The sequence below is a fragment of the Rhinopithecus roxellana genome, chromosome 19 (assembly GCF_007565055.1).
Source record: "Rhinopithecus roxellana isolate Shanxi Qingling chromosome 19, ASM756505v1, whole genome shotgun sequence".
In the NCBI taxonomy this organism is placed as follows: Eukaryota; Metazoa; Chordata; class Mammalia; order Primates; family Cercopithecidae; genus Rhinopithecus; species Rhinopithecus roxellana.
This window is the reverse complement of record NC_044567.1, coordinates 82729097-82749159: the sequence shown is the minus strand read 5'-3', so window position 1 is coordinate 82749159 and position 20063 is coordinate 82729097. Positions and strand designations below refer to the sequence as shown.

Sequence of the window (20063 nt, the reverse complement as noted above, 5' to 3'; positions counted from 1 at the left end):
TGACATCTAATCCTCAAGACAGCAACATCACTGTTATTCCCGGGTTTTGTTTGTTTGTCTGTTTTTTGAGATGGAATCTCACTCTGTCATCTAGGCTGGAGTGCAATGGCATAATCTCGGCTCACTGCAACCTCCACCTCCTGGGTTCAAGTGATTCTCCTGCCTCAGTCTCCCAAGAAACTGGGACTACAGGCACCCGCCGCCACGCCTGGCTAATTTTTTGCATTTTTAGAAGGGGAAACCAAGGCTTAGCGCAGTTAGGTATTTTGCCTAAGGTATTCAACTAGTGAAGTTTAGATTCCAAATTTAAACCTAAGTGTTCTGGCTCCAGACCCTGAACTCTTACCCATGAAGCTATGCTCAACAGGTCGGAGCAATGCACCTGACCATTGCACCGTTCTGTTTGTTCACATGTCAAGTGAGAGTAACAAACACTGCCTCTGAGTTTCTTGTTGTGGTTAAATGAAACGATATGAACTAGCATCAAACGGATTTAGAATTGGTCACTATCAATTAAGGGAAGGGACAGCCCACACTGGCATCAGTAGCTCAGAGAAAGAACTCAAACAGAGGGGCCACACACGTGGAACTCGGGAGAATGGAGCTTTGTCAAGGCCTATTTATTTTTGAGAAGCGCAGCAGAAGGAGGCAGGGTATGAATGGGAAGAAATCACCAAGCCAGCCTTCAAAAATTGCCAAGAAAAACACAAAATGTGGGAGCTACTTCTATAGGAGTACAAATCTAAGCCGCGGCATTAAAGTCATAACAAGGAGACTCTCTGAGCTACGGTGGTATACTCTACAATAATGAAGTGATACTTTTCGCTTCACAAAGTGAAACAGGTAAGTATATTCACAGCATATCCTATTAATACCATACGAGGGAAAAACAAAATATAAACTGCTTTTATCCTTGTTTATACCAAGAAAGCGTTTATGGTAGCCTTCCAAAATTCATAAAATTTATAAAATTAACATATACTTGATGCTATAATGTAAACTAATGTAAAAGGTAAAGAATAAAAATTGTAAGGGGAAGGGATATAAGACTGCTGGCAGGTTGATATAAGAATAAATCCCAAAGGAAATAGTAAAAATAAAAGCAGAAAGCAATAAAATTGAAAATAGGAAAATAAAACAAAGCCAGTTCTTCAAAAGAAAAAAAAAATCAGTAAAGTTGATAAACCTCAAGCAAAACTGACAAATTTAACAAGAGAAGACACAAATTATCAGTATCAGGGAAGAAAAAAAAAAAAGGATGTCACAACAGATTGTACATCCATTTAAAGGATAGGCAGAAAACACTGTGAACAGTTTTACTCTCATAAATGTGACAACTTGGAAGAAATAGACCAACTCCTCAAAACCACATACTACCAAAACTCAGCCATAATGAAACAGATCATCTGAATAGTCCCATAACTATTAAAGAAATTGAGATTGCGATTAAAAAGTCCCGGAAAAAAAAAAAAAATCCAGGCTCATTTTCTTTCATTGGAGAATTTCAGCAAACATTCAAAGAAGAATTAGCACCAATTTTATACAATGTCTACCAAAAAATAGAAGAAACACTTACCAATTCATTTTTATTAGTATTACCTTAATACTAAAACTAGAAAATAATAGCACAAGAGAAGTAATAAATAAACCATCACAGACCAACATCTCCCAAAAGCCTAGAAACAAAAATCCTCAACAAAATTTTAGCAAATCGAATCCAACAATGTACAAAAATATATACACCGTAACTAACTGGGATTCATTTGGGGTATGCAAGGCTAGCTCAGTACATAAAAATGAATCAACATAATCTACATATCGACAGATCAAAGAAGAAAAATCTTATGATCATATCAATTGGTGCGGAGAAAGCATTCAACAAAATTCAATACCCATTCATAATAAAAGTTCTCAGGCAGGGCATGTTGGCTCGTGCCTGTAATCTTGGCACTTTGGGAGGGCCAAGGCAGGCAAATTGTTTACCCACGAGTTCGAGACCAGCCTGGGCAACACGGCGAAACCCCACATCTACAAAATACAAAAATAAATTAGCCCAGTGTGGTGGCATGTACCTGTAGTTCCAGCTACTTCGGAGGCTGAAATGGGAGGATCGCTTGAGCCAGGGGAGGCTGAGACTGCAGTGAGCCATGAGCACACCACTGCACTCCAGCCTGGGTAACAGAGTGAGACCCTGTCTCAAAAAACAAAAACAAACAATCAAAAAAAACCTCTCAGTATACTGAGAGATTTTATATAGCTGGGAACCCTTTCAACCTCATAAGTAGCATCTACAAAAAATCTACAGTTAGCTTCATACTTACTAGTAAAAGACTAAATGCTTTCCTTCTAAGATGAGGAACAAACCAGTTTGCCTGCTCTCATCAACCTTATTAACATAGGACTGGACATTCTTGCCACTTCAATAAGGCAAGAAAATGCAAGTAAAAATCAAAGTAAAGATTGGAAAAGAAGAAATAAAACTGTCTCCGTTTACAGATGCCATGATTGTCTACATAGAAAACCCTAAGGGTTCAATGAAAAGTTTCTAGAACTAATAAGTGATTTTAGTAAAGTCACAGAATAGAAGATCAACTGCAGAATCCACAGAATACAAGATCAATACAGAAAAGATCTATTGCATTTCTATACACTGACAATGAACAAGTAAAAACCAAGCTCACAAATCAAATTCCGCTTAAAATTTGCTCCAAAAAAACACTTAGGTATAAATTTTAACAAAATCTAATACAGAGGAATTGTATTATAAAAATGCTGATGAAATAAAATTTTTAAAGTTGAAGAAATATACCATGTTTGCAGATTAGAAGAACCAATGTAGTAAAAATGTCAATTCGTCCTAAATTGATGTATAGGTTAAACACAATTCCTACTAAAATCTCAGTAAGTTTCTTTGTGGACATAGACAAGCTTATTCCAAAACTTATTTGAAAAGAGAAAGACCTTTAGAATAGTCAACATAATTCTGAAAGAGAACAGAGTGAGAGGAATCATGTTTCCCTGTTATGACTTACTATGCAGCTGTGGTAATCAAGACAGTGTGATACTGGCAAAGGGACAGACACATAAATCAGTGGAAAAGAATAGAGAACACAGAAATAACTTCAAACAAATATGCCCAATTGACATTTGACAAAGGAGCAGAAGCAATTCAATGGAGGAGGGATAGCCTTTTCAACAGATGGTGCTAGAATAATTGGTAACCCACTGGCCAAAAAAATAAAGCTCAACCTAAACTCAAACCTTGAACAAAAATTAACTCAAAATGGACCATGGGCTTAAATGCAAAATGAAAAACTACAAAACTTCTAGACAGATCTAGGACTACACAAAATGTTCTTAGACTTTATCAAAAGCATGATCTGTAAAAGTAATAATTGATAAGTCAATCTTCATCAAAATTAAAAACTTTTGCTCTGTGAAGGACCCTTCTAAAATCATAAAAAGACAAATTACAAACTGTGAAAAATATTTTCGTATCATGTATCGGACAAAGTCCTTGTGTCCAGAATATACAAATAACTCTCAAAAGTAAACAATAAAAAGAATCTAATTAGACAATGGGCAAAAGATACGCACAGACATTTCACCAAAAATATGTAGATGGAAAATAAACACCTAAAAACATATTCTACATTATTAGCCACTAGAGAAATTGCAAATTAAAACTACATATAGGCTGGGCACGGTGGCTCACGCCTGTAATGCCAGCACTCTGGGAGGCCGAGGCAGGTGGATCATCTAAGGTCAGGAGTTCGAGACCAGCATACCAGCCTGGCCAGTATGGTGAAACCCCGTCTCTACTAAAAAAAAAAAAAAAAATTAGCTGGGCATGGTGGCAGGTGCCTATATTCCCAGCTGCTGGGGAGGCTGAGGCAGGAGAATCACCTGAACCCAGGGGACAGAGGTTGCAGTGAGCCGAGATCACGCCACTGCACTCCAGCCTGGGCAACAAGAGAGAAACTCCGTCTCAACAACAACAACAAAAACTACATACATATCACTACACATAAGAATGGCTAAACTGAAAAATACTGATAGTACCAATTGCTGGCAGAGATCCAGAAAAACTAGATTATTCAGACATTATTGGTGAGAACATAAAATGGTACATTTACTCTGGCCAACAGTTCAGCAGTTCTTTCAAAACTAAAGATGGGCTTACCATGTAACCCAGCAATTACACTATTGGGCTTATACCCCAGAGAAATGAAGACCTATTCTCATGCAGGAACTTATGCATAAATGCTCATAACAGCCTTATTCCTAATAGCCAAAAATGGAAAACTACCCATATCTCCTTCAAAGGCTAAGGTGTTGAACAAACTATGGTATGACCATACTATAGATGGGTACTTAGCAATAAAATGGAACAAACTGTCAACACATGCAATTACTTAAATGAACCTCAATAAAATTATGTTGAACAAAAAAATCTCAAAAAGAGATGCATGATTTCATTTATATAACAATCATGAAATAAAATAGCAAAGGAGAACAGATTAGTTGTTGCTAGGGATTAAGGACAGAGATGGGGGGAAGAGGTGGGTGTGACTATAAGAGGGCAACGTAAAAGAGTCTTGTAATGTTGTTGTAGTGAAGTATCTTGATTATAATAGTACTTATGCAAGACTTACACATGTGATAAACTTTATAGAGCTACACATGCACACACACACACACACACAAATGAATACTCGCATAGCTGGCGAAATTAAGTTCTATGATTTGCACTATTGCCACTTTCTTGATCTTGATAATGTACTATGTTTGTGTAAGACGTTAACGTGGGATGGGGGGAGTTTGGCATGGCTTGGGGAAAGGGATATATGGGACTTCCCTGTACATTTCTTTGCAACCTCCTTTTAATCTACAATTACTTCAAAATAAAAAGTTTTAAGAGTATATCCCATAAATTCCTATACAGGTAGTAAAAGTAGGCCACATATTTGACTCTAAGCTCTTGAGAAATCAGTCAGAGAGGAAACAATAGTAATTACACAGTTCACAGGTCTACAAGAAAAAAAAATTGCTCAGAGAGACCAAAATAAAGAAAAAAAAGAGGAAAAAAATATTGATAGTAAGTATGGGAAGATGGATCTTCCTCCTGCAGATTCCAATGAAAGGAACATTCTATCTTGAGTTTAGACTCTTGAGCTACAGTCCAGAACCCTGAAGAGTAGCCCTCAACTCTACTTTGTCCTTAAAAATTCTCCAGTGGAAAGTTTCTGTATACTGCTTCATGCAATATAAGGACCAATGGCTTTAACAAAGTCTTACAGCAGACAGGATGCCATTTAAGAGCACATTCCAACACTAGGGGGTGCACTTCCTGATAGTAGATCACAGCTAAAATCAAAACCCATTACAAAGGGAGGCACTTTTGTAGACATGAACAAAAGCCTTACCAACTCACTTTTCCATTAGGATGCCCTGTCTTTGCCTTTGCCCTGTCTCTCTAACACCTCTATTGTGATTCGTTTCCTCGGAGTTTCGATTCCTCTCATGCAGATGCCTTGGTAGGTGGTTGTACCTCCAGCTGGACAGGAAGTACCTTTCCCACCACCAGATTAAAAAAAAAAAACAAGAAGGAGGTTCACAGAGAGGATGTCATTTACACGATGTCCTTCACTAGGACTCGAGCTGACTTAGGGATTTAGGCCAAAACCTCAGCTAATAAAAAAGTGTTCCTTTACCTCATTCTTCCTTCTGTTTATATGCGACAGAATTTAAGTGTCAGGATGTGGGTCCTCACCAAATACCATCTTTCCATCTCAACCCAAGTTTTATAGTAGTGGCTTTCACAGGGATTTTCCTGTTTGCTCCAATCTACAGGGAAAAGGCAAGGAAGTCCATATCCAGAGCCCTTTCTGGTCTTACATAGAGCCCCATCTGCCAAATATATGTGACATTCAATTCTTACTCAACCAATAACTTAAGACACTGAGTTCAAAACTACCCATTCAACATAACTGACTGATAAGATATGATTATTTCAGGTCTCAGAACAGTGAGCAAATGGCTTCCCCCCTTAAAGGGCTCTTCTAAAGTCAAGGCATTGCTCACCAGTCCAAAAATAAACCCCCAGGAGAAACCTGAAAGTACAAGGATTTGGATTCAGATGATGATCTTGCCAACTTACGTGGAACTGGTCTGAGGCTGTTCAAACGCTTCTTTTGGAATTTTAAGGCCAGGGTTTCGCTTCTTGCCTATGGGGAAAGACGTAAGGAAAACGTTAAGGATTAAATCATAGCAAGATAGCAGAGAAAGAGACTGCAGCAAAGGAAAGAGCTGACCTGCGCATGCAGCTCTCACGTCTCCATTTAAAGCACCACTTCCTGCCCAGGAAGTTTGTGAGTGTTGAGAACCCAAGCACCAGGTAGAACAGAGCTTCCCAAATACAGACTGTGGTCATGAATGAGGTTTTTCATCAGTCCAGGGGGCAAACATCAGGATGAGAATGCTAACTCTCTTTTCCTAGGAAGATCTGCCCTTTCTGCCCACTGAGTATGTCATTGCAACTTCTTTTTTTTTTTTTGAGACAGAGTCTCACTCTGTCACCAGGCTGGAGTGCAGTGGCACAATCTCGGCTCACTGCAACTTCTGCCTCCTGGATTCAAGCAATTCTCCTGCCTCAGTCTCCTGAGGAGCTGGGATTACAGGCATTCACCACCATGCCCGGCAAATTTTTGTATTTTTAGTAGAGACAGGGGTTTCTCTATGTTGGCCAGGCTGGTCTCGAACTCCTGACCTCAGGTGATCCACTGACCTTGGCCTCCCAAAGTGCTGGGATTACAGGCATGTGTCACCACGCCCAGTCTATAAGCCACCATGCCTGGCCTTGCTTTTTTTTTTTTTTTCTTTTACACTATAATGGTGATGGCAGACACTTGGTTATAGCTTTTTTTTTGCTTTTTAGTGTTAGTAAAGGGCAGTCACCCTTATCTCAGTATCCCCCAATTTTCTAAATCGATCTGTTAACAACTACAAGAGTTAGCAATGGAAGCAGAATAAAAAATGCTTTTCCACTGTTCTACCCTCCCCTTTTCCCAACCACCTGCTGTAATTTGAAAAACTTAAGAGAGGGATAGAGTAATACTTCTTTACATTTGCCCTGTTCCATAAAGGATTAAGATAACACATGAGCTTATGCAAAGAGGTTATAACTTGGGCCAGATGGAAAGGTAGCTTGATGTTGATCATACCTGGGCTGAAATTACAAGACAATTTGGCTCAAATACTTTTGTTGATGAGTAAAAATGAACAGACTGAGAGATGCCAGCTCAGGAAGCAGATCAGAGCAAACAAGAGCCTGGGGTTTTCCTCATCCATAGAGATCCTGTGTCTCCCAGGCAAAACCAAGGAAGAGCTGGATAGAATGGCTGGAAAGAATGCTACCTCCTGGCCGGGAGCAGTGGCTCACGCCTGTAATCCCAGTACTTTGGGAGGCCGAGGCGGGCGGATCACGAGGTCAGGAGTTCGAGACCATCTTGGCTAATATGGTGAAACCCCCTCTCTACTAAAAATACAATAAATTAGCCAGGCGTGGTGGTGGGCGCCTGTAGCCCCAGCTACTCAGGAGGCTGAGGCAGGAGAATGGCGTGAACCCAGGAGGCGGAGCTTGCATGCAGTGAGCCAAGATCGCGCCACTGCACTCCAGCCTAGGTGACAGAGCAAGACTCCGCCTCAAAAAAAAAAAGAATGCTACCTCCTTTCCCACCTCTTCTCTACATTGCAGATGAGCACTCAGAGATAACACAAACCCTGGATACGGCGCTGGATAGATCCTGAAGCTGCAAAGAAACTTAAGAAATCAATTAAAATAACCTCCTTGAGGAAAAATGACATCCAAAGACTTCAGTGATTTGCTCCACATCACAGAGGTCAGCAATGACCCAGTCAGATAAGAATCCCGGTCTCCTGACACCCAGGTGGGTGTTTCTACTATCCTGCAACAGAAGACGTTTAGAGATGACTGGAGAGGGGGCGGGTGAGAGGAACACGGGATTTTGAGTTTTAAAATACTCAGCTGACATCTGGTTCTTCCATGTACCACACAACTTCTAGAATCACTTTTCGTCTGACTCTGTTTTCTCAGTTGTAAAATGAGGAAGTAACATCAGTACTCACCTCACTTGACTGATATGAGAATCAAAGCAGATAACATATATGAAAAAACATTAAGATACCGTAAGTAGCTCTTAATTAGACTCATTTAGGGAAACAATTAGTACCGTCTCATCTTTTTAAAAGCCATTTAAAAAAATTCATGAAGAGAACTGGCTACATGATCATAGCCCACTAGAATGTATAATGAAATTTTTTCTTTCTATTCCTTCAGAATCCAAAATCAGATCAATTCTGCCAAGTTGTATAAAGCCAGGAAAAAATATGCTTCGCAGGAATCAGCCTAGAGAAAGCCTTTTAGGAACACCTTCAGGCTTTCTCAATTCTCTCCTCATTTGGGTTTACCTATGTATTTTATAAGGTTCAAAACTCACCATTCACTTTCCTCCTCTTGGAACTCAAAGAGCTGTTAAGGATGTTACTAAACTGGCAGTTATTGACATCGCATAGAGCTTTCCTGGGTACCAGGAACTATGCTAAGTGCTGGACTCAGTTATGAGAATCCAAATAGATAGATGGCCTAATTCCAACAATTGCCATCCATATGCCTCAGCCAAACAGACAGGAAATGTTATTTTCAATGAGATTCTTCAGTGAGGAATGAATGACGGATTCACCTTGTTTAGATAACTATACAGACAACTACATACAAATTCCAGTACAGGCGACAGATAATTCAGGTAATCCCAAGAGGCAACCCTACAGTTCTCTCAAAGAAAACAAAAACTAAAGTAACACATAATTTGCCTATGAAAACTGGTCTCCAGTTGTCATTTAAGCAAACCAAAAGCAGAAATTGCTCTTAAATTCCTACGTCTTCCTCTTATTTCTAACTCAGTTCTTATAAGATAGACGTAAAGAGAAATAGCTATTTATTGAGAAAACCCCTTTGGAAAACCTTAATATAGCAATTAATTAGTAGCAATTCTTAACAGCAATTAACTATTAAACCATAACTTAAATCACCAAAACATCTATACAAAGAAATAGTAAAAAAGAGAGAAAGTTTTTGGCATAGAGAGACCAAAGGAATAAAAGACCAAAATAATAATACAGTCTTCCAAGTGGGAGGAGAAGGCCTTTGATTCTCTCCCCAGATCACTTTTACACCCGGCTATCCCCCTAAACCCTACTTCAACATCATTCTTACCCTGAATTTACTGCCTCCTAGTTGAAATTGCCAGCCTCCTGTCTCCAGACTCTAAACCCTTGACTATATGTAAGTTGGACATCTGCAAATCTTAAACCTAATATTTCCAAGTATATCAGCTCCTCAGAGCAACGAGAAAAAAAACAGATCCAGGAGACACAAAACCTAGTTGAATTACAGTGTTAGAAAATACTCTGCCTTCACGTCGAAAAGTACATCAAATAAAATACAAATCACAAGCACACACAGCAACATTCTGCAATTCACTTACTTGCCCATCTCTGACAGAGCAGCACAATAAGAGACCAGCAGAGGTGACTCTGGTGAGGTTTTCGAGGCTGCAGGGAAGGCCAGCAGAGGAAAACCTAACAGAAGTCATTCTTCACTTAGCTCCAAAGACCACACTTCAGCAAGGAGAAACAGAACTGAACAGACTCCGCCCCCTCCTCAAGTCCGGATTGCAGCAAACCTCTGCAAGTTCATTGTTCCCAGGAAATTGCAGCTTCAGGAAGGGAGAAGGGAAGTGGGTCTATGTGGACACCCAGGCGTGACATTAATCATTAACCAGACTTGGAGGAATAAATCTATAAATCTGGACAGTACCATGTTCTGCAGCTTTTCTATAAATGCCTCTTTCATTTCTTAAAAGAAAGAAAAACAATATGTGGTCAGTTTCCAGCTGTGTTTACTTCACAGCAATCTGTTCCCCCAGGAAGGCAGCCAACACCTGACGCTAACATTGAACACTGTTAAAAAAAAAAAAAAAAAAATGGGAGGGAGCACCATGAATAATAAAGCTAAGTGGCCAACTACATTCAACAGTCTTTGCCTTTGATATTCTAAAGCAAAGCAGAAAAAATGTCAGAAAAAAAAAAAGCTTTCTGTGATGTCACATGATAGCAACAAGCCCTCTCAGAAAGAGAGAATTCTGTAGATTTCTGCAGATCGCAACAAGCCTCGACTGCTTATTGGCACAGTCTGCAAAGGGTAAGCCTCATCGGCCTGATTGGGCATATGCAGCACTATATTGCATCAGACCCTGTTACACCCATGTCTGTGTTCTCTGAAAATAGCGTAGTCCCACCACACACATATATTTGCAAAATTCATCTTAAACCAAAGCAAAGCTGGGTCATTATAATCCTGGCCTGGAGCAAAATGGCACTGGAAAAAAAAAAATTTAAAAAGCCTTGCCAATAGTTAGAAAATATTTACCAGGCCACAGAAATGTTCGCTAGCTTTGACTGCACCGAAAATGATGGGGTACACGAGAGGTCTTGCACACACTCTGAGAGGGCAAGCACAAAGCACTCCTCTGATGTTCCTCATTACATAAAACAGAAGATTGTGTTCCACTGCCAACCCAAACAGCATGAGAAGCCCACGCGGTCAACAGAAGGTGGCATCGTGAAGATATGCTGATGCCTAAATATTTGTTAGCTTGGCCGAGGGTTGGGGGGCATGATTGTGAGAGTTTATGAATATTGACACAGCTTCACAAAAGGATGGCAGTGTTTCCAGTGCCAAATTTATTTTAAAAATCTGTTTCCCAATATGAATGGGATTTCCAGCCAAGTAACTGGCAATCTAGAGGCCTTGGCTGCCCTCTCCTTACTACTTGCATCTAGGCTTACGTTCCAAGGGTAGTTGGCAATAAAATCAGCAGTGAAGTATCATTCAGTGTTATTAAATTGCAATCATCATATGCAAAGCAACGAACGAAGCAGGGCAGGGGAAGAGGCGTGCAGGAAGAAAGCTGGCTTTGCAACAGCAATGTAAAAGGGAACAGGGACCCTGCCATCCTCCCATCCTCCAAAATCACTGGTTCTTATATACCACTGAGATTCCAACCACTGAGGCAAATCTCTCTGGAATTATATAAAGTTTAGAGAAAAAAAGCCGAAAAGCTTTTTTTTTTTTTTGAGATTGAATCTTGCTCTGTCACCCAGCCTGCAGTGTAGTGGCACAATGTCAGCTCACTGTAACCTCTGCCTCCCAGGTTCATGTGATTCTCCTGCCTCAGCCTCCTGAGTAGCTGGGATTACAGGCACCCACCACCATACCTGACTAATTTTTGTATTTTTAGTAAAGATGGGGTTTCACCATGTTGGTCAGGCTGCTCTTGAACTCCTGACCTCATGATCCACCTGCCTCGGCCTCCCAAAGTGCTGGGATTATAGGCGTGAGTCACCATGCCCGGCCTTTTTTTTTTTCTGAGACAGAGTCTCGCTTTGTCACCCAGGCTGGAGTGCAGTGGCTCTATCTAGGCTCACTGAAACCTCCACCTTACAGGTTCAAACAATTCTCATGCCCCTCAGCCTCCCGAGTAGCTGTGACTGGGAATACAGGCATGCACCACCCCACCCGCCTAATTTTTGTATTTTTAGTCGAGATGGGGTTTCGCCATGTTGACAGGCTAATCTCAAACTTCTGACCTCAGGTTATCCGCCCGCCTTGGCCTCCCAAAGTGCTGTTGCTGGGATTACAGGTGTGAGCCACTGTGCCTGGCTGAATAGCTCATTTAAAAACCTGCAGTCAGTTTGATTTCAGAGTCAGAATGAATCTCCTAAGACCTTACCTTTGGTCATACTGTTCCTTCTACCTGGAGGGCACTAAGCTCTCTTGCAGACAAGAATTCAACCTTCCAAATTCAAATCCTCCCTCATAGAAGCTTCCCAGAGCTTCCTGAACACAACCTAAGGATTACTATCCACACATTCCTGCTTTCACATCCGGCACCTTACGCTGGACCTGCAACACAGTATGAGCTCAAAGCAGCTGCCCTGAAACTTTGATATTTTAGCTGAAAAATGTTCACTCTCTCTAAAACAGATCTCCATGACCATCTTCCACTCATTTCCCGCATACCTTTTCTCACAATCTAGAATTATTTTATTTTTGTATTTGTTTATTTAGTTTTGCATTTATTTATTTCTTGTTTACCTATCTTTCCCCACTAGAATATAAGTTCCATGATGGCCAACAATTTTGCCCAGTACCTGCACATCGTAAATATTTGTTGACTGAATATTTGTTATTCTTTTCTCAACTGTTTTGAACATTTGTAGAGAGCTCTTCAAAAAACACACAAAATGAACAACCAAGAATGGAATGGAAATTGCACAAACCTCTGCATCAGTAAGAATCATTTCAGATCCCAGCTGTCCCACTTAGTGATGTAACGTTGAGAAGGTTTCTTATCTTAAACTAAGTTTCTACACCTGCAAACTGGAGATGATATAACGTCTCCCCAGGTCATTAAGAGACTCAATTGACACGGTGCGTGTGAAGAAGCCTAGCGGGGTCGGGCATAATATAGGTGCTCAACAAATACTTTCTTTTCTCCCTTCCATATTTATGCTTATATTTTTAAAATATGAGCTAAGCAGAATGTTGTCTGGATGGCCTCTTATTTCTTCAAATTCCGTGCTCCATTCTCCCTCTTTTGTGTTATTTATGTGAGAATTACATTTTTCAAACATCTCATCAATCTTGAATCAACCTCTCTTTGTGCCCACTGACTATGGGAACTTCTCCAGGTCTATAGACTCAGGATTTCTGGGACGGAGTGTAGTGAGTGCTTATACTTTCAGGTTGCCTCAGTATCCATTTTTAAACCTAAGTTAAACTATCTCACATCAGAAGCAGGGCTCAGTCACTCTTGACACGGTTTCTAATACCATACTCTGCCAGAGTGGCTCCAAACCAGTGGCCAGAGACGAAACTTAGAGACATCTCTCCTGCCTAGCAGGCTGGCCTCCCTACTCTCCTGCCATTTCCTTTAAACAGACCATGCAGACATTTGCCCACAAACATAAGGTGACCACCTCTCAGTCATACTGTGACCTCCTAGAACTAGTGCCTGCTTGCTTTAAACCCAGCAATTAAAGCTCCCTGCAGGAAACTGGATAACGCCCTGTACCCAATAAAGACATTGGCTCACTGGTCCCTTCTCTCTCTCTCTCTCTCTCTCTCTGTGTGTGTTTGTGTGTGTGTGGCTTCCAGGAGTGTGTGTTTGTGTGTGCGTGTGTGTGTGTGGCTTTCAGGTGTGTGTGTGTGTGGCTTCCAGGCATGCTGGGTGCCATACAGAATGTCTAAGTGCTAAAAACTCTTAAAATCTATACACAACTATATCATAGTTGTGTCACTGAAACCTCACTTCCAATCCTATCCCTACGGGTGAAACTGCCCCAAAAAGACTCATGCAGGTGGGTCCCCTGCTGATACCCTTTTGTCCAGGTCTCTCAGCTACTGGGCAGAGTAGTTACTGGCTAAGTTGATAGAGTGAGGCTTCAGGATCCATATATTTTTTTAAGTTTCACAAGTGTCTGAGAAGTCAGCCACAGTTAAGTAGCCCTTTTCTACCATGTGTCTATGTAAAGTTGTTTTATGTTTGTTTGTTTGACTTGTTTTACCATTTCTCACTTTATGATGCCAACGTCACTTTCCTCCCAAGTTCCTGCCACTTCCCCCACAACCCACCAGTTCTTTCTGATTAGTAAGAATTGAATTCCAAGCTAGCTCCTCCTTGCGTTATCTCTGCCTTTGAGCTGAAATTGTCAATCATTCCCCAGGGCACACATTGCAAGGGTCAAAATTTATTAGGTTGCAAATTCTGCCGTCGAAGTATCAGGAGATATGAAAACCCAACTCCATAATAACAGTGAGTATGTGTGATGTACAATACAAGCATAGCACCCTGAAAGCAGGAGAGAAGAAGGAAGACAAGCAACACCAAAAAAATGGTCTCACATAGGAAGTGGTATTTGAAGTGGCCCTTTGATTTTGGTAGGATTTAAGGGTACTTGAGGGTTTGTTATACTGTATGTCTTCTTTATGTATATTTAAATGTTTCCAAAATCAAAAGTTTAAAAAGATAATGGGTGGGATTTTGACAATCAGGACTTGGAGAGACAATAAGGGATTCTAAGTAAAATGAAGATGAGCTATCTATGTAAGGAGAAGCACTGTGGTATATTCAAAGAATTCTCAGTTTCATACTCCGGACAAAGTGAAAAGTGGTGGAGACAGAAACGTGGAGGAGGAGATTGGAGTCAGAGATCAAAATACTTAACTAATCAATTTTAAATTTCAGATGTAAAAAGAGAAGTCATTTATGTTTTTCAGTAGAGGAATGTCATGCCACATCTATGCTTCAGAAAAAAAAAAAAAAAAAAAAAAACAGATGTAACAAGATGAACTGACCTAATACCAGGATGTTTTGAAACTGTGCTACACACACACTCACACATAAACCCACATACTCTCATGCCTTGATTATGCCTCCAGGTCTTTGCTCCTATTTCCCCCAGAATGTTGTTATTACCTGTTTTCCCCAGTCAACTTCAACACTCAGCTCAAGCATGTTTTTCTCCAGGAAGCCTTCTATGAAAATCCCCAATACAATAAATACCTTTCCTCTGTGTTGCCACAGTACCCTGAACCTTCCTATACTTGATTAAGTGAACCCATCTGTTCATCCATGTCTTCCACTAAAAATGCAAGCCCTTCGAAGTCAGGGTCCATGTCTTCCTACCTAGGTACAGAGTTTAAGCACTAGACCCAAAAATAAGAAGTAGAGATCACAGCAATTTGGCTCACAAATAAGCTGCTTGAATTTTGCAGAGGCAAAATCTATAGGCTCTGGTCACTTACTGCATAAGAGGAACAAAGGAACAGAAGCTAAGTAGTAGTAATAGTAATAGCAATAGAAGTATTGCTACTAGTAGTAGTAGTGGTAGTAAAAATGATGCTTGTCATCTGGCTTTTCCACTCCCATATGAAGTTAAGTGAAAGAGGAAAGTCAGGTCAGTGGGGGTGGCCAGTCGGGAGAGGGCAAATCATGAGTTCCATTTCAGATGCATTAAGTATAAGATGCTGGAGGGACGCATGGCACAATTCAAGTAGACAAATGGAGCTTAAGAGAGGGACAGGAGGAAATATGTAGATCTGGGAATAACAAACAAACAAGTAGAAAGTTGCCTGAGACAGACAGAAACAAGAAGAAGGAAAGAAGGTGGCCGGGTGCGGTGGTTCACGCCTGTAATCCCAGCACTTTGGGAGGCCAAGGTGGGCAGATAACTTCAGATCAGGAGTTTGAGACCAGCCAGGCCAACATGGTGAAACCCTATCTCTACTAAAAGTACAAAAAATTAGCCAGGCATGGGGCACACGCCTGTAATCCCAGCTACTCTGGAGGTTGAGGCAGGAGAATCACTGGAACCCTGGAGGCAGAGGTTGCAGTGAGCCGAGATCATGCCACTGCACTCCAGCCTGGGAGACAGAGTGAGACTCCCTCTCAAAAAAAAAAAAAGAAGGGGAGGCAGCCAGCCAAACTAAGAACATTTTGAAGAATCAGTGAAGGACACAAAGAATTACCTCCTGTCAAAGAAGAATGAGCCAGCCTGTCCACCCGCTAATTGGGAAATGGCCCCATTTTAAGAGAATAAAAGTGCTCAGATGGGTTTTCTTAGAGCTTCACGTGATTAAAGCTAAAAAAAAAAAAAAAAGTAGACCTTTCATGTCATGTTAACAATTTGGTGTTGACTAATATGTTACTAAAAGAACCTAAAAGCAAATCACAGCCAATGCCCTGAGTTATGCTCTAGGCCCAGGGAGGAGGCAGGAGGCAGGCAGCGGGGAACTCCTACTGTCTGTGTTCATCTCCTTCCGCATTTATGGGCGGCTTCACTCATTAGCATTGATCAAAAGGAAATGTAGTCCTAAGGGTGTTAAAAACATCATTTTAAAATAACAATGTGGCAACGGGTTGAAAAGAAATTTAGTGGCGTGCTCCAGCTTTTCAAATTACACACTGGGTTTGGTTAGGTTTTAAAAAATAAGTATTTTTTTTTTAGAGATAATACCAAAATGTTTACGAGTGAAATGATATTCTAGAATTTGCTTCAAAAAAAAGGCAGGGTGGGTGATGGAGATACAGATAAAATAAGATTGGCTATGAATTGGTCACTGTCAAAACTGAGTGCTAGATACCTGGCAGTATTACAGTCTACTTTTGAATATGATTGAAATTTATCAAAATAACCAGGCACGGTAGCTCGAGCCTGTAATTCCAGTACTTTGGGAGGCTGAGGAGAGTGGATCACCTGAGGTCAGGAGTTTGATACCAGCCTGCCCAACATGGTGAAACCCGTCTCTACTAAAAATACAAAAATTAGCTGGGCATGTTGGTGGGCGCCTGTAGTCCCAGCTACTTAGGAGGCTGAGGCAGGAGAATCGCTTGAACCTGGGAGGCGAAGGCAGTGAGCCAAGATCTGGACACTGCACTCCAGCTTAGACGACAAGAGCGAAACTCCATCTCAAAAAAAAAAAAAAAAAAAAAAAAAGAAAAAAAAAAAGAAATTTACCAATATATAAAGATGTTCTTAAATAGTAACAGAATCACAGAAAATTCTGTTTTAATAGTTAAAAGAGTGGCATAGTGAATAAGAGGGGTGAATTGTGTGTGTGTAAGTAATGGATTCTTTTTTTCCTCTGGTCCAAGATCACAATTTTGGGGTATTGTTTTATTTTCTTTTTTGGTTTTTGGGTTTTTTTTCTAGACACAGTTTCGCTCTTGTTCCCCAGGTTGGAGTGCAATGGCGCGATCTCGGCTCACCGCAACCTCCACCTCCCAGGTTCAAGTGATTCTCCTGTCTCAGCCTCCCAAGTAGCTGGGATTACAGACGTAATCCCAGACACCATGCCCGGCTAATTTTGTATTTTTAGTAGAAACGGGGTTTCGCCATGTTGGCCAGGCTAGTCTCGAACTCCTGACCTCAGGTGATTCACCCTCCTCAGCCTCCCAAAGTGCTGGGATTATAGGCGTGAGCCACCGCGCCCGGCCCACAATTTTAATAGCACTCTGATCACCTCCCTTTTAACCAAAGGAAATTCCAAGGTAGTAACTTTAATTCAACCAGCTGCTTGAAGACTAAGGGGTAATAAAAAAAACGAAGGAAAGTTCTTCATTTGCAATTCCCCCACCTAGAATGCTATCAGTACAGGGTCTATTCTGCCTCTCACCCAGCTCCATCTCATTTCTTTGGAGCCGCATTCTATCCCCATGCCACTGGCCCTTCCTGGGGCGCACCTTAGTACACCTTACAAAGAGGCCTCTGGAATGCATGTCCCTGAGGATGTTCTGCATTATCTTACGTAATGTTCTCTTATAAAGACTCAGGGGAAAAAAAATGTGTATCAGTAACAGAAAGAATTGGCTTCTGCATAATTGATCAATTCCTGCCTAAAGCAAATGAGAATGATGTTTCCTTCGTTGGGTTAATAGTTAAAAAGCTGACAGCTAAACTAGGAATTATATTCATATTCATTTCTGAGTCACTGTTTTTTTACTTCGTTTCTGTCTTACCTATTCTTTTAATAACATTTTATTATAGGACATTTTAAATGCAGCCATACACTGCGTAATGATGTTTAGGTCAACTATCACCTGGTGACATGGTAGCCGTCATAATGTCATAGCGCAATTCATTACACACATGTTTGTAGCGCTACTGGTGTAAACAAATCCATTGCACTACCAGTCATACAAAAGTAGAGCACACACAATGATGTACAGTACATAATATTTGATAATGATAATGACTATGTTACCGATTTATATATTTACTATATTATACTTTTTACTGTTATTTTAGAGTGTACTCCTTCTACTTTTTTTTTTTTAAGTTAACTGTAAAACAGCCTCAGGCAGTGTCTTCAGCAGGTATTCCAGGAGAACGCATTGTTACTATAGGAGATGACAGTTGACAGTTCCAGGCATGTTATTATCCCTGAAGACCTGGGACAGAATGTGGAGGTGGAAGACAGTGATATTGATGATTCTGACCCTGTGTAGGCCAAGTCTGATAGGTGTATTTGTGTCTCGGTTTTTTAAAAAGTTTAAAAGTAAGAATTAAAATAACTTTAATCTAGAAAAAGCTTAGAGAATAACGATATAAAAAAAGAAAATATTTTTGCACAGCTATACGTTTGTGTTTTAAGCTAAGTGTTATTTATTACAAAAGAGCCAGAAGTTTTTTTAAAAAGTACAAAGTTTAGAAAGTTAAAAAGTTACAATAAGCTAAGGTTCATTTGTTGTTGAAGAAAGAAAAATATATGTATAAACTCAGTGTAGCCTAAGCTTACAGTGTTTATAATGTCTACAGTCCATAATGTGAGGCCTTCACATTCACTCACCACTCCTTCACTGACTCACCCAGAGCAACCTCCAGTCCTGGAAGCTCCATTCACGGTAAGTGCCCTACACAGGTGAACCATTTTTTATATTTTATACCATGGAGGCAGAGGTTGCAATGAGCTGAGATCGTGCCATTGCAGTCCAGCCTGGGTGACAGTGAGACTCCGTCTCAAGAAAAAATATATATCTATATAATATATATATTATATATAAAATATAATTATAATTATAATATATTATATATTATATATAAAATTTATAATATATAATATGTAATATATATATACTCATCTTCATTAAATCTTTTAAAAATGTGATTCAAAACAATGAGGCATCCCTTGTACCCTTATGCCTATCAAATTGATAGAGATGCAAATGTTAATTACCAAGTGTTGCTGAGGGATTATTCATTTATATTTATTCATTTTTCCTTTTTTCATTAAGAGTTTAAGTTAGCTTGCTAGGTTGCATAAAATTAAGCAATTTAGTGTAAATTAAAAGTAAGTGAGGCCACCTGCAAAGTAGTCTTGCCAAAGAATCTGATCAAGTTGAATCTGATCAATTTCTAACCAACAGAGGGATGTGTGAGTCAATAATAAGGGATAAGAGCAGCAGAATCCAGTGGAAAAAAACTACAGGACACATGGCCTGCATTTCTTCAACAAAATAATTCCATGAAGTTGCAGAAGGAGAGGAAGGGGAGAGGCAAAAAGAAATGGAGGGAGGTCGGGTGCAGTGGCTCACGCCTGTAATCCCAGCACGGGAGGCTAATCCCTGGACTCAAGAAACATCTACAGAGTCTCCATTTGACAATATAAGAAGCCTCCCGAGTAGCTGGAACTACAGGCGTGCTCCACCATGCCCGGCTTATTTTTGTATTTTTAGTAGAGATGGGGTTTCTCCATGTTGGCCAGGCTGCTCTCAAACTCCTGACCTCAGGTGATCCGCCTGCCTCGGCCTCCCAAAGTGCTGGCATTACAGGCGTGAGGCACTGCACCCAGCTGCAGCTCAGTATTTTTTACATATCCACTGGCACCTGTATTCATTTTTCTGTGAACTCCCTGTTCAAGTCATCTGCTCATTTTTATAATAGGTTATTATTATTGTTGTTTTCTTTGTAAAAGAAGGCATTGCCCCTTTTGTAGTTAGTGTTGCAACACACACACACACACACAAACACATACGCTGTTTTTTTTTCTTTTTAGTTATATAAAATTTTAAATTTTTACATTCTTTTATGTTCTCTGCATTTTCGTAAGGTAAAAACATTCTCTCTGCTTCCCCCAATGGCTAGACAGTTCTTCCAATATCAGCTATTAATCTACTTATTTCCAAATGAATTGTATACAACTTTTTAATCGTTAAGCCTCTTACATAGTTCTTTTGTATAAGTTAATTGGCTGACGTGTCCAAAAAATATGTGAAATATTCATGTAGACATCTTCATTTGATCCTCACTTTAAGAGAACTCTTGCTCGCTTTCACAATTTAAAAAAAATTATGCTAGCTTTGGATTCAGTTGAACAGATCAACTGAATGATTTTTCTCATGTTGAGGAGGTATATCACT

General features: G+C 40.2%; 1 protein-coding gene across 3 annotated transcripts in view; it reads right to left on the bottom strand.

Annotated features, from left to right (window-relative positions):
* The window catches only part of MAP2K6 (mitogen-activated protein kinase kinase 6), a 147906-nt gene that overhangs the window by 49128 nt on the left and 78715 nt on the right, over nt 1–20063 (bottom strand). For 2 of the 3 annotated variants that reach the window (XM_010353121.2, XM_030923483.1), the window contains exon 2: nt 6161–6227. In XM_010353121.2, coding sequence (XP_010351423.1) covers nt 6161–6227 — 67 coding nt within the window. Of the gene's footprint in view, nt 1–6160; nt 6228–9566; nt 9829–20063 lie in introns of those variants that run through there. The other variant, XM_010353122.2, reaches the window with a different exon arrangement.